The sequence below is a fragment of the Haplochromis burtoni genome, unplaced genomic scaffold (assembly GCF_018398535.1).
Source record: "Haplochromis burtoni strain Fernald_Lab_line unplaced genomic scaffold, NCSU_Asbu1 Contig_2197, whole genome shotgun sequence".
NCBI lineage: Eukaryota > Metazoa > Chordata > Actinopteri > Cichliformes > Cichlidae > Haplochromis > Haplochromis burtoni.
In genome coordinates, this window is record NW_024584558.1 from 841 (window position 1) to 15,057 (window position 14,217).

Here is a 14,217-nt window from a genome sequence, read left to right on the forward strand (position 1 = left end):
ATCCTTCTTTTTGCTATATAGATCCCTGGTGTTGGTCATGCCATAACATGTTCCTCCAGAGGGCGTACATGCCAACCCTCCCGATTTTTGCAGGAGAATCCCGAATTTCAGTGCCCCTCCCGAAAATCTCCCGGAGCCACCATTACTCTTGTTACTCTTTCTGGGTCGCAAAATAAACTGTTAACATATTTTCAGGCGAGAATGTAGCTGAGTAAACTTCAAATAACTTAAACATGTTATTGTTTGGCCTTTTTCAGTGTTTTATTTGTTCGTGAGGAAATCGGTTTGGCTGAGATTAAAGTTATTAGATTAGATTAAATAAAAACTTTATTAATCCCTCGGGAGGGTTCCTCCGGGATTTTCACACAGCTGACTAAACGTCAAACAGAAAACTGATTAAACAGAAGTGTGAGATGGTCGAGAATCTACGTCAGCGGCTGATTATATTTTAGACAGCAAGGAGCAGACGGCTGAGTTTCACTCCACTGAGAGAGCTCATGACTTAATTCTGAAGGCTAGACCGTCCCATTTCACAAGCCTCGCACTTCCGGCCTTGGCTGTCTTTAAGTACGCGGCCCTTGAGGAACGTTGAGGCTGCGTACTTTAAGGCTGCAGACCCTGAATTGACAAGTTACCCTGTAAGCCAAAAGCACAGGCTGCTCTGAACACACAATTTATCAGTTTTTTCAACTCTTAGAACTCTATGATGTCAGAGGCACAGAAGCCACACCCACCCACTACAAATAACAGGTTTTGATTCCTCAACACAGGAGTCTTCCATGAAAAGAGGCAGCTATGATGGACTTCCAGGTGAAAGAGAATGAGGCGGAGCTAACAAGCAACGGGTGCCGTTGATGGAAACAGCCAAACAGAAGGTTTGCACAAGGGCACGTTTCAGATAGAGGGTAAAGTGGGGAACTGGAGACATGAAGTTGTGAGCTGGGTAGTGTAGTGGTAAGACTACACACCTTTGGAGTGGGAGTCAGCAGTATATGTGTATATGTGTATATATACGAGGCCATGACGTCTCCAGAAACATCCAACCAGGGGGGCTATTAAGGAAAACAAAGCAGAGTTGAAGTAGCTATGCTCATTTTTACATACAGTCTGTGGTATTTAACGTGCTAACAGTGTTAAACCACGATGGAACAGCGTCCATGTTCAGCTCACAGGGTAAATACAGCGTCATACCTGTTTTGCATCCACCATGTCCCTGATTTCATCCAAGGCGCAGCCGCTGGGTGCAAAGAATCCCCAGCGGTAATGAACTCCTTTCATCAGGTGCTGCACGAAAACAGCAGAAAAAAAATGAATCAGCACAAACACAGAACACTGAAATACTTTAATACATTTAAAATAAAAGACAATCATAATGTAAAGATATATTTCAAAAAACAGAAACATGATGACTTATTTTGATATTGTTGTTGTCTTTATGAAACTTTTAATTTAAATCGTGTTCCCACTGACATATTTTCTAGTTCCATTTATTTTTAATATTTGTGCTGATTCAATCTCATCAAACACAAAGGGAGAAATATATTTGATGTAATGACCAAAATATGAATAAATAAAACATAAAAACGTGGATAAGGACAGATTCGCACCAGTTTTGGTTTGTTTGTTTTTAAAGCTCGTGTTGCTTAAATACATCTGTGAGTCGATAACAACCCACAAAACTCAAGTCACCGAACACCCAAACTATGAATCAGCTGCTGGAAAACCTGCGCCGTCACAGATCTGAGTTCAGATTACACAGATTCTGTAGGCGCAAAATAATAAGACAATGCTGTGAATCAAATCGTCTGATATTCAACAAACAGTGTGTGACAACAGCAGATGACCCCATTTCAACCCTTACACTTCTGTGGAAATGGAAACAGTCACTGTGTGGTTATATGCAGGATGAAGGTGGTAAAGAAGGCCAGGGTGTGTGTGTGTGTGTGTTCTGTTGTGTGTGTGTTGTGTGTGTGTGGGCTTGGGTGTGTGTGTGTGTGTGTGTTGTGTGAGAGAGAGCCAGGAGGGGTGGGGGGGATTGGAAACAGTCTCTGTGTTAAAGGAAGCGAAAACACAAAGTGCACAAACACACAGTTTCATTTGTTTCCTGTAGATTTGCTCCAGGTATACCTCCATCCTGCTTCACCTTCAAATCTTCAAAACTGATGTTATTCTGGAATAAGTTAGCGTGAGTAGAATCTGTGCCAACCTGCAACCCCCACAGTCTGACATCAACTCAGTAACTTTACATTTAACAAGAAAAACAATGGAAGGTTTGTGGGGCAGTCCCGCCCTGTTACCGCCATCCACGCTCTTCTTCCGCCTCCTTCCTGATGCAAAGATTAAATTTACTTTAAAATGAGAAACCAGAACAAACACGACACTGATAGAAAATTTTGAAAAATGACAATAAATTTGTGGTTTTTCCCTTTTTTGGCAAATTAACTCGAGTCTTATAAACAACAACTGTATACAAGAGATGGATACGGCCACTGTGACCCAGCTGTGCCTTTTGCAGTCAAGCTACCATAACAGGAGCCAGAGTCCTGAGTTACCAGCCTCTTGGATGGTCTGTTAGCACAACAACGTCACAGCTGCCACAGTATTAGTCACACAACTGCATAAAAACATGCAAACAGCACAAATACAGTCCAGAGGTGCAGATCCGGGTCTGCAATAGCTGAGGTGAAGCTGAGCAGACTGCTAGCATGTATAGCATCCACCTGTCAGTCAAAGAGGCCACACCCCCAAAATACTGCAAATCTTAAGTCTTAATAAAGTTTTAAACGGGTGCATTACAAAAACATCCTACAGAGACTTTCTGTATCAGGCCGTAAACAGGCCGAACCTCACTGCTGGAGCCTCTAGTGGATCTCAGAGGAACTGCAGCTTCTTTTTCTTTTTTCTTAATTCGTAAACATTTATGATCGGGAACAAAACAGAGCTGACAATATTTCAGCCTTGAACATGACACTTAGAAACCTGTAAAAACAAAACAAAACAAAACAAAAAGATTCCTTTGTTTGAAAAAGCCAACGATGAACGTTTGGACGCCTGGAACGAGCTGAACATGAACCTCTTCTGTCCTGAATGCCAGCATCTTGTTCTCGCTCAGTTTTGGTTTCATTTCAGCCTCTTTCTCTTTTGTCTTTTAGTCCATGAGTCATTCCTGATTAAACTCTCCTCCCTGCTTCAAAGTTGTGCTGATTGCTTAACTCTAAGAGCTTTTCATAAATCAGGATCAGAGCTGCAGGTCGCAGATGAGCTAAAAAACATCCTTAAACACTAAATGCACCACGAATTATCATTCGATGTGAATTTGATATTGCAAAATCATTAGTGCGCAGTTACCCGTGTGTGTAACTACATGCAGAATTTGGTTGCTACTACAAACTTTGTATTGGGGAATTTCAGTTACAGTGGTTTATGCCGCCGTGGAAAATGAGACTAACCTGAAACTCTGAACTACTTTTGAAGTTACCCACACTTGCCTGACCTCAGACGATGTTTCAGATACAAATACTTTCCTTTTTAATTTGAAAAAATTTGACACGAATCCTCTCTACACATGCAGCACATGGTACTGCTGTTTATTTTCCATTCCCCACCTACACTGAGCCCACAGGTTTCTGGACAATTATTCATTTTTATGTAATTTCCACAAGAATGACTAGTTTGACAGAACTGCAGCTATTTTTACAAACAGCTCCCCATTTTGAGACGCTCAAAAGTAAGTGGACAACTGACTGACGAGCAGTTTCAGGACCGGGCGAGGCCTAAACCTTTGCTAGTTAATGATAATAAAAGCAAACTATTTTTGAAGTTGACTCAAAGTGTTGAACTTATATTTGGTAAGTGTTCGCTCAGACTGAAGCGAAGATCCAAAGATGTCACTGCTGAAATCAACAGTCTGGGACATGTTTTAACTGTACATATAAATAACAGCCTGAGACAAATGAAGTGTATGATGACAGAATCATTTCCATGATTTACACAAACATCACCACATCGAATCAGGTCAAGAACGCACTGAAGGACGTAGGCGTTATTTTTTCATGTCAACAATAAAGAGACGGCTCCATAAATGGAAATATTGAGTTACGACCACAGTGCGCAGCCACTGGTTACGCTAAAGAGCAGGAAGGCCACATTATGCTTCAAATACATTTATGTGCAGGGTTCAGGAAACCAGTTTGGAAAGATTAAACCCAGATGAAGTTAGACCAGAATGATAGAAGCAGGATGAGTGTGATGTGTTCGAGGCTGTACTCTCTGCTCAGATTCATACACAGCTCCACAGCAGGTGGATACGATACTACAAAAACAACCCAAGAAATGAGAGATTCTACAGCGAGCAAGTCAGTCACCGGATCTCAACCTAACAGAGAAGCTTATCAGTGCCTGAATCCAACACTGAAGGCAGAGAGACCCACCGGCAGGTCTGCAGAGCATTGTGGAAACACCGAATCAGACAGTGCCCGTGACTTCTACACTTCATTTGCTGACAGCAAATGAAGTTCATGCTGCTAAACTTGAATTAAAGTTTCCATTTCAATCATATATTTATTTATTACTGAATTGAAAAAAAGAAAAAGATGTGGCTTAATGTGTAACCGCTCATATTTCCACAAAGACTGAAGGGTGTATTGTTCTAAAACTCTAGATTATCTCCTTGCATCTTGATTCTGCATCCTTTGCTGTGCAGAGCCGAGCACAGCTGTGGATTCTGTGGTCAGGCGAGTGCACTGCATGCAAAGTGCAGGCTGTTACTATAACACCCACAGAGGATGTGAGTGCTTGTGCGTGCGTCTGTGTATAGGTGGAAGATGTCATCTGCTCCGACAGAGAGTTTAGGAGTTCAGGAATGTTTTCTTTATCTGCCTTGCAGCAGGGGGCGGGGCCTCAGCCACCAGAAAGTAACCTGCTGCATTTTCACATTTTTTCCACCTGTTTCTTCAGGTACCATGTCTGATTTTTAGGGACCTGGAAGAAATGCGCAGAGTATAAAAGGAACACAAACCTAAATTTATCTGCAGAAAGTCCACAACTGCACATATTATGACACAAGTCACAGCTACTACTGGAATAAATCTGTTCTAATTCTAACTTAGATTCCATACTTGGCAATTGGGAGAGAAAAAATATATTATTTTGTAAGAACAACTCGGCAGACAGTCAAAAATGGAACGTAAAGGACAAAGTTAAACATCTGTATGAATTATTGTGTGGATTTGTTCATTAATAGCCAAACATTAGTCCCGTGTCTGGCCCAGGAGCTCCTCCCAACAAGGCATGTCCAAAACAGCATCTGGATCAGATGCCAAACAACCTCGGCTCTTCACCATCAGCTCTCACAGAGGAGCTCGATCGTCTTCCTTCGCTCTACCGCAGGTTGCAGTCACATGGTGAGAATAGCCGTGTAGAACAACCACAACATCAGCACCTTCAGGGTCATCACAGCGTGCAACACTGCACCTCGCACTCCTGAAACACAGACTCCTGCATTCAGGGCAGAAATTCCTCCCCAACCCAGAGTGAGCACTCCACCCTTTTTCTGGTGGAGAATCATGACCTTAAACTTCAAGGTGCAACTTTTCATCCCTGCAAACTACCACGAGATTCTGAGACCACTGCACCTACAACCTTTGCTCATGAACATTATGAACAGAACTCCAAGGGCAGGCGTGGTGGAGTACAAACCCCACCAGGAACAAGGGTAGTGATACGAGCCAACCTTCCACTATAGCTGTACCCAAACCCAGGTGTTAAAATTGAAAATAAACACCACTGAATGTGTCTGTCGCTGGTTTAATATTCCGACCCTACAACCGAGAAAACAAAGTGTAAAAAACCTCCTGTTTCTATGAAAGTTAGAAAACTAAACAACTCCATCTAAGCTTACTTTTAAGGCCTTGCTGGCCACTGTAGCGGCGGACTGCATCATGCCGTCAGCTACACCCAGCCTGTCGGTGTTCTGCATGAACGGCGTCACCAGGGTGACGTACTTGGCGCCGCTCCACGGCTTCAGCAGCTTCAACGCCCAACTCTCCGTGTCACCCCCGACATTATCCAGGATCAGGTCGAACCTTAAAGATAACAAAGTAAATCAGACCAAGATGACAAACGGAGGCAGAGATTCAGTCGGAGCGAGGCCTGCTTACTTCTCCAGAGCGCTGAGCGGCTCCTCGACGGGCCCAGCGGTGTAGTCCACCACGTGGTCCGCCCCGAGCCCCCTTAAGAACTGCTCGGCATTCTGGGAGCAGGTAACGGTCACGTGGGCGCCCCACGCCTTCACCATCTGAGCAGGAACAACACCAGACTTGTATACAAGTTTCATTTCGGTTAAATCAAATGTTTAGTTTTTCATTTTAACCATGATGAAGAAAAAATGTAAGAATTTGTTCTTTTTAAGCTAAAGAAGTGCAGTTGTTTTTTTTTCTTTAATATTTAAAGAGAGATGGTGTTGAAGCTGATTTTAAGGATATTTTACATGTTTAGCTTTAATGTGTTTTTACCTAGTGGAAAAACTCCGGCTGTTTTTTAACGGTTTACGTCTGCGATCAGACGTCAGAGTTAACTGTGCTTAAATCAAATATTAAATGTTTCCCAGAGACCAGGTGAGCGTCTAACCTGTGAGCGTTTTTCAGATCAAACGTTACTTCATTGTGACATGTCGAGTGTTTAGGTGACCACAAGTGGTCATTATTGTCCAGCTTTTCATGCGTACCTGTACAGCAAACGTTCCCACTCCTCCAGATCCTCCAAGGATCAAAATCCTGCAACAGAAAAGCCAAAACAATGAAGGAGACAACCGAAGCAATCACCTGGTCAACTGAAGGGAAACCCGGCGACTTTTCCCCCCAAAAAAGAAAAAAACAACTACAAGGAAAAAAACGTATTTTTTCTCCTTTCAGCTTGCAGGTACTTTCAAAATAAGAGTGAGAAAACTGTCTTTTATCAAACCGATTAATAAAGGCAAACATTAAAAAGCAGCTGGTTGTGTTGGTCGGAGGCAACTGTTATACAGGTGTGTTAATGTTAGCAGGTAAGCTAACATTAAGCAGAAGAAACCTTTGGTCAAATAGAAACAAAGCTGCGATGGGATAAAGTCAATTCAATGCAGCTAATATGAGAAATATAAGACAATAATTCTAAATTACTGCATGTATCTGCATCATGTATTAAAACAGGACTTTATTTACCTGAAGTTAAAAAATACTCTCCATGCTTCCATGTTGTGTAACATGAGATCCGAGGTTCAATCCTGCTGCTCGTATTTGTATTGTATTTCTAAGTTGGTGGTTTTTGTCCTCGTGATTGTCACATGAGGGTTTCAGGTAAGTGTCAGCAGGTGCCTGGTGGATGTGGCCATCACTCAGTCACCTGTGTTGCACTGTTGGTACTTGGTACACGAAGCAGCGCAGGCACTGATACAGCTGTTTATTATAGCTCAATCTGCACTGTCCACAACGCTTTGACTTTTCTCCATTCAGCAGTTGCTCGTGTGTTTTTCATCCCGTCTTCCTCCCCTCACCCCCAACAAAGGCCTCTTTGGTGAAACAAGCGTCAGGTTAGTTACATCGCTGTAGCTGGTTTATTGGTATGTTTCCGGTGGCTCATTTTATTTACACTGAGACTGATGTGGGGTAAGGACATTTTTCCCTCTGTTTTGTCTTGCAGGTAAATTAGTGCAAATTCTAAACACACTGGTCAGGGCTCATTACCCAGTCCAATCTCAGGACTTAATAAAAAATATCTTTATAATTATCAGGTTCTAAGATGAGGTTAGTACAACCTCAGATGAGCCACAGCACCTGACAGATTAAACCGTGTCGTTATTTATGCCACAAAAAGCACAGATGCAGAAGCAGTTTGTGAGGAATGAAGTAATATTTGATGAAATGGCTAAATGTTATTAACTAATCATTAGGGTGGCGGTGGCATGACTTTGGCCTCGTCTGATTGGTCAATTAATCAAATAAATTGTTTCACTCATCATATTATTTGCATCTAGAGTTTACGAGGCTACTTTTAGATCCCGCCTTAATAAGCGAGCTAAAAGGGGCTCAGGAGGAACAGTTGGCGAGCTTCACTGGGATGGATTAAACTTTCCATGTCCTCACCTCTTGTTGGCACAGTTGTCCTTTCTCAGACCGCCAGTATTAACCAGCGCTGACCAGGCGGTGGTTGCCACGTAGGGAATGGCAGCAGCCTCGATATGGCTCAGACACTTTGGTTTGTGGGACACCTAAACAGGACAAACAGTAATACAGGGAGTGCAGAATTATTAGGCAAATGAGTATTTTGTCCACATCATCCTCTTCATGCATGTTGTCTTACTCCAAGCTGTATGGGCTCGAAAGCCTACTACCAATTAAGCATATTAGGTGATGTGCATCTCTGTAATGAGAAGGGGTGTGGTCTAATGACATCAACACCCTATATCAGGTGTGCATAATTATTAGGCAACTTCCTTTCCTTTGGCAAAATGGGTCAAAAGAAGGACTTGACAGGCTCAGAAAAGTCAAAAATAGTGAGATATCTTGCAGAGGGATGCAGCAGTCTCAAAATTGCAAAGCTTCTGAAGCGTGATCATCGAACAATCAAGCGTTTCATTCAAAATAGTCAACAGGGTCGCAAGAAGCGTGTGGAAAAACCAAGGCGCAAAATAACTGCCCATGAACTGAGAAAAGTCAAGCGTGCAGCTGCCAAGATGCCACTTGCCACCAGTTTGGCCATATTTCAGAGCTACAACATCACTGGAGTGCCCAAAAGCACAAGGTGTGCAATACTCAGAGACATGGCCAAGGTAAGAAAGGCTGAAAGACGACCACCACTGAACAAGACACACAAGCTGAAACGTCAAGACTGGGCCAAGAAATATCTCAAGACTGGTTTTTCTAAGGTTTTATGGACTGATGAAATGAGAATGAGTCTTGATGGGCCAGATGGATGGGCCCGTGGCTGGATTGGTAAAGGGCAGAGAGCTCCAGTCCGACTCAGACGCCAGTAAGGTGGAGGTGGAGTACTGGTTTGGGCTGGTATCATCAAAGATGAGCTTGTGGGGCCTTTTCAGGTCGAGGATGGAGTCAAGCTCAACTCCCAGTCCTACTGCCAGTTTCTGGAAGACACCATCTTCAAGCAGTGGTACAGGAAGAAGTCTGCATCCTTCAAGAAAAACATGATTTTCATGCAGGACAATGCTCCATCACACGCGTCCAAGTACTCCACAGCGTGGCTGGCAAGAAAGGGTATAAAAGAAGAAAAACTAATGACATGGCCTCCTTGTTCACCTGATCTGAACCCCATTGAGAACCTGTGGTCCATCATCAAATGTGAGATTTACAAGGAGGGAAAACAGTACACCTCTCTGAACAGTGTCTGGGAGGCTGTGGTTGCTGCTGCACGCAATGTTGATGGTGAACAGATCAAAACACTGACAGAATCCATGGATGGCAGGCTTTTGAGTGTCCTTGCAAAGAAAGGTGGCTATATTGGTCGCTGATTTGTTTTTGTTTTGTTTTTGAATGTCAGAAATGTATATTTGTGAATGTGGAGATGTTATATTGGTTTCACTGGTAAAAATAAATAATTGAAATGGGTATATATTTGTTTTTTGTTAAGTTGCCTAATAATTATGCACAGTAATAGTCACCTGCACACACAGATATCCCCCTAAAATAGCTAAAACTAAAAACAAACTAAAAACTACTTCCAAAAACATTCAGCTTTGATATTAATGAGTTTTTTGGGTTCATTGAGAACATGGTTGTTGTTCAAGAATAAAATTATTCCTCAAAAATACAACTTGCCTAATAATTCTGCACTCCCTGTAATAGCAGCAGTTAATAAGAGCAGCAGTTTCCTGTAGTCATCATGAAAACAGCTCATCTCTACATTTTGGAGGAAGTGAAGCAGTAAAAAGGAGTATTGGTGTCATTCAAAATAATTAAGGTGGGGTTGACTGGGCTAAAAAAAAGTCAGGATTACAGTATTAAAATATATTACAGGGGAAAAAAGGAAATTTGATTTTAAAAAAAACCCATCACAGTTCATAGCTTATCGTCTACACAGTGACAAATGGGACCTTGAACTTGAGTAGGATTCAGATTAAGACCAATCAGAGATCGTTATGTAAAATCTGACTGAGTTATAGTTCTTGTGAACTGTGACAGGACAAACAGACAGAGGCTCAGTAAACCTTCACCTGTATGAGCTAAAAACCCAGAACATTTACAAGAAAATAGACTCAGAGTAAATTAAACTTTAAAAAAGTAGAAGCCCCTCCAAGTATCGCTACCTTATCGTGGTGCAGGGGTTTGTGTGTCCCAGGGATTCCAGGGGCTACGTTGTCTGGGGGCTTTTGCCCCCCGGTAGGGTCTCCCATGGCAAATTGGTCCTGGGTGAGGGACCACACAAAGAGCGATTCAGAAGACCACTATGACAAGACCATCGAGGGAACAGTTCATCCTGCCCGGGACAGGGTTGGGGAGCCCCGGGTTTACCGCTGAACCCGAGCGGTGTTTTGTTGTTGGACTTCTGTGCAAACCACAGTTTGGCCATAACGAACACCATGTTCAAACATAAGAGTGTCCATAAGTGCATGTAGCACCAGGATGCTCTAGGCCAGTAGTTCCCAAACTACCGTACGCGTACCCTCGGGGGTACGCAAGTGGCTGTAGGGGGTACGCGTGGGTTGGGGTTGGAGTGGGGATCAAAAGTTTTAAAAGCCGAAATTTGCGCTAATGCAGTTTTATTTGCCTGTCAAATACATGACTATATACCACCCTCTGGTGTTCAGCAAAAAAATAGCTCTGACAAAATACATGGGCGTGATTTGCCCAAATGACTGACACCTAACAGTTGAAGTTGCCTCCAAGCATTCAGTGCAGCGCGAAAATGGACAAGTGGTTAACAAGAAAAAAAGGCCCTACCACAGAGACACCGGCCACAACAACCAATAAGCTCATATCTGAAGATGCATTTTCCAGTGACCGCACAGGTGATTGTTCAACAACAATGTGTTCGTCAGATTTGGATGCTAGCAGTGCTAGCAGGGATGTATCTGTGGTTACTAGCCAAGTGGCTAACATAGCTGGAGCCAGCCATGTGGAAAGTGATGAAGTGTCTGATGCAGAGCGTCAAAGTGGGAGAAAGCATGACAGCTCGGACTGTAACACAACCTCATCAAAGAAGCGCAAATATGATGACAATTATATTTCGCTGGGGTTTACGTGTATAAATATTGGTGGATTTCCCCAGCCACAGTGTGTTATTTGTGCAAAAGTATTGTCTCAGAACTCAATGAAACCTTCACTTTTGCGCAGACATTTAGAGACAAATCATCCCCATTTGAAAAATAAACCAAGGGAATATTTTGAGCGACAGCTAAAATCACTTTCAACAAGTAAAACCTGCATTCAGGTGCCAGATCTTATGAATAAAAACAGACTACAAGCATCGTACATGGTCAGTTACAGAGTGGCTAAAAACAACAAACCCCACACTATTGTGGAGGACCTCATTCTCCCTGCTGCTTTAGATATGGTAGGGACAATGTTGGGGGAAAAGGCAAAAAAGACGATACAGTCCATTCCATCATCAAACAATACTGTCTCACGGCGCATCAATGCAATGTCAGAAAATGTTTTACAGCAGCTACTTCTGCGCATACGCCACAGTGAATGTTATGCAATACAGCTAGATGAGTCCACGGATGTGGCTGGCCTGGCGCATCTTCTCGTATATGTGCGCTACATTCATGAAGGAACCATCAAGGAGGACATGCTGTTCTGTAAACCACTGGAACAAAGGACAACTGCCGCAGATATTTTTCAAAAGCTGGACACATTCATGAACACACATGGACTCGTGTGGGACAGATGTGTTGGCATCTGTACTGATGGCGCACGGGCCATGACTGGGAGACACGGAGGTGTGGTTTCGCGTGTGCAAGCAGTCGCGCCAGATGCCTCCTGGGTACACTGCAGCATCCACCGAGAGGCTCTTGCTGCAAAGGGAATACCTGTCCGTTTGAAACATGTTTTGGACACGAGTGTAAAAATGGTTAACTTTGTGAAAGCCAGGCCGCTGAACTCCCGCTTATTTGCTGCGTTGTGCAATGAGATGGGCAGCGAGCATGAGACATTATTACTCCACACAGAGGTTCGCTGGCTATCTAGAGGGAAAGTGCTGACCCGTTTCTTTGAGTTGAGGGATGAACTTAAAGTTTTCTTCAGTAACCATCCCTTTGAGCTGTCTGAACATTTGCATGATGAAGAGTACCTTACCTGCCTGGCTTATCTGTGTGATATATTTTCTCGTCTGAACGAGCTCAATCTCGGATTACAAGGCGTTTCTGCAACTATATTCAATGTTCAAGATAAAGTTGAGGCCATGATAAAGAAGTTAAACCTTTGGAAGAACTGCTTGGATACAAACAACACTGAAGTCTTTCCTGTGCTGCATGATTTTCTGTGCTCTAATGATCTCACACTATCTAAAAGTGTAAAGCGCGAATGTAACGTGCACCTTGAGGAGCTGGCGGTGCAGTTACGCCGATACTTCCCAGAGACGGACGGCTCAAATGATTGGATACGTCACCCGTTCACCGCTGTGCCTACTTCGTTATCACCGTCTGACCAGGAGAGCCTAATTGAAATTGCCACAGATGGATCTCTAAAAGTTGAACACGCTCAAAAGAACCTGGCGGATTTCTGGATAGGGCTGCGCACTGAACAGCCCGCGCTGGCTAAGCGCGCTGTCAAGACTCTGATGCCTTTCGCCACCACATACTTATGCGAAAGGGGATTTTCTGCTTTAACAAACATGAAAACAAAATACAGAGCAAGACTTTGTGTGGAAAACGATTTAAGACTCAGCCTTTCCCAAATTGAGCCAAACATTGAAGAGCTGTGTGCCTCTGCTCAAGCACATCCATCACATTAAATAAAGTTCTGTTTAATGAAAGTTCATGGCCTTTATGCTCTCGACAAAAAAGTGAATTCTAATAAATCCTTTGATACACTGCTAGTATTAAGTAGTAAAGTTTGTTATTAAAACTCTGTCATTACTAAAAAATATTGATAAATTCATTTGGTGGTGAGAAATAATCGACTGTGCAGTATTTATTTTTATGCATGCGATATTGCAATGTATTTATAGACACTAATTAAGAGTCATTCGTAGCAGGGGGTATGCGGCTGAGGGTGACATGTCTCAAGGGGTACGTGGCTGGAAAAAGTTTGGGAAGCACTGCTCTAGGCCACAGGTCGATGATGGATTTTAATCGTATCACCAGACCTGAGGTCATATGTTTTGGGACACTTGGGTAAAGAGATAGGCTGAGCTGTCAACTGCTCACCACCTGGTGGTGAGTTGGATCAGGTGAGGGAGGACGCTGGACAGACCTGGGGTATGCTGGGAAAGGCTAGCAGAGGCTCCAGTCTTTGAGAACTTCAACACACACCTCAGGCAGAGCTTCAACAGCATTCCAAGACTGGGGACATTGAGTCCAAATGGACCGTGTTCAGCACCTCCATTGCTGAAGCCGCTGCACTAAGCTGCGCCCGCAAGGTGGTTGGTGCCTGTCGTGGTAGACAACAGAGGTGAGGGGAGTCAACGAGCTCAGGCTTGGTTAGCCTGTGGGACTCTGGAGGCAGCTGGTAGGTACCGACAGGCTAAGCAGAAGGTGGCTCGGGCAGTGCCTGAAGCAAAAACTCGGGTGTGGGAGGAGTTCGGAGAGGCCATGGAAAAAGCAACCCGTCATGTGACTCAGGAGGGGAAAATGGTGTTCTACCTGCACTGTGTATAGTGCGGGTGGAGTTCTGCTGACTTCGACTGAGAAGTCGGGCAGTGGAAGGACTACTTCGAGGACCTCCTCAATCCCACTGACACATCTTCCGTGGTGGAAGCAGAGTCTGGGGATGACCTGCCAATCTCTGGGGGCGAGGTCACTGAAGCAGTTAAACAACTCCTTGGTGGCAGAGCCCCTGGTGTGGACGAGGTCCACACAGAGTTCCTGAAGGCTCTGGATGTTGTAGGACTGTCTTGGTTGACACGCCTCTACAATTTTGCGTGGAGATCAGGGGCAGTACCCCTGGATTGGCAGACCGGGGTGGTGGTCCCCATCTTTAAGAAAGGGGACCGGAGGGTGTGTTCCAACTACAGGGGAATCACACGCCTCAGCCTCCCTGGGAAAGTCTATGCCAGGGTGCTGGA

General features: G+C 43.8%; 2 protein-coding genes across 2 annotated transcripts; one reads left to right on the forward strand and one right to left on the reverse strand.

Moving 5' to 3' along the window:
• Positions 1 to 1,191: 1,191 nt before the first annotated feature.
• LOC102307982 (reticulon-4-interacting protein 1 homolog, mitochondrial) lies at positions 1,192 to 8,245 on the reverse strand (the record flags this gene model as incomplete). Its single annotated transcript, XM_014331372.1, is given in 5 exon segments — positions 1,192 to 1,284; positions 5,900 to 6,083; positions 6,159 to 6,295; positions 6,725 to 6,773; positions 8,121 to 8,245. Coding segments are annotated over 5 exon segments (588 nt in total), but the record flags the coding sequence as incomplete, so codon positions are not given.
• Positions 8,246 to 8,434: 189 nt separating this feature from the next.
• On the forward strand, positions 8,435 to 13,171 carry LOC121813667 (zinc finger BED domain-containing protein 5-like). The gene is made up of 2 exons (XM_042217556.1): positions 8,435 to 8,445; positions 10,628 to 13,171. The coding sequence occupies exon 2, from the start codon at positions 10,897 to 10,899 to the stop codon at positions 12,943 to 12,945; it is 2,049 nt and encodes a 682-aa protein (XP_042073490.1). The 5' UTR covers positions 8,435 to 8,445; positions 10,628 to 10,896; the 3' UTR covers positions 12,946 to 13,171.
• Positions 13,172 to 14,217: the final 1,046 nt, after the last annotated feature.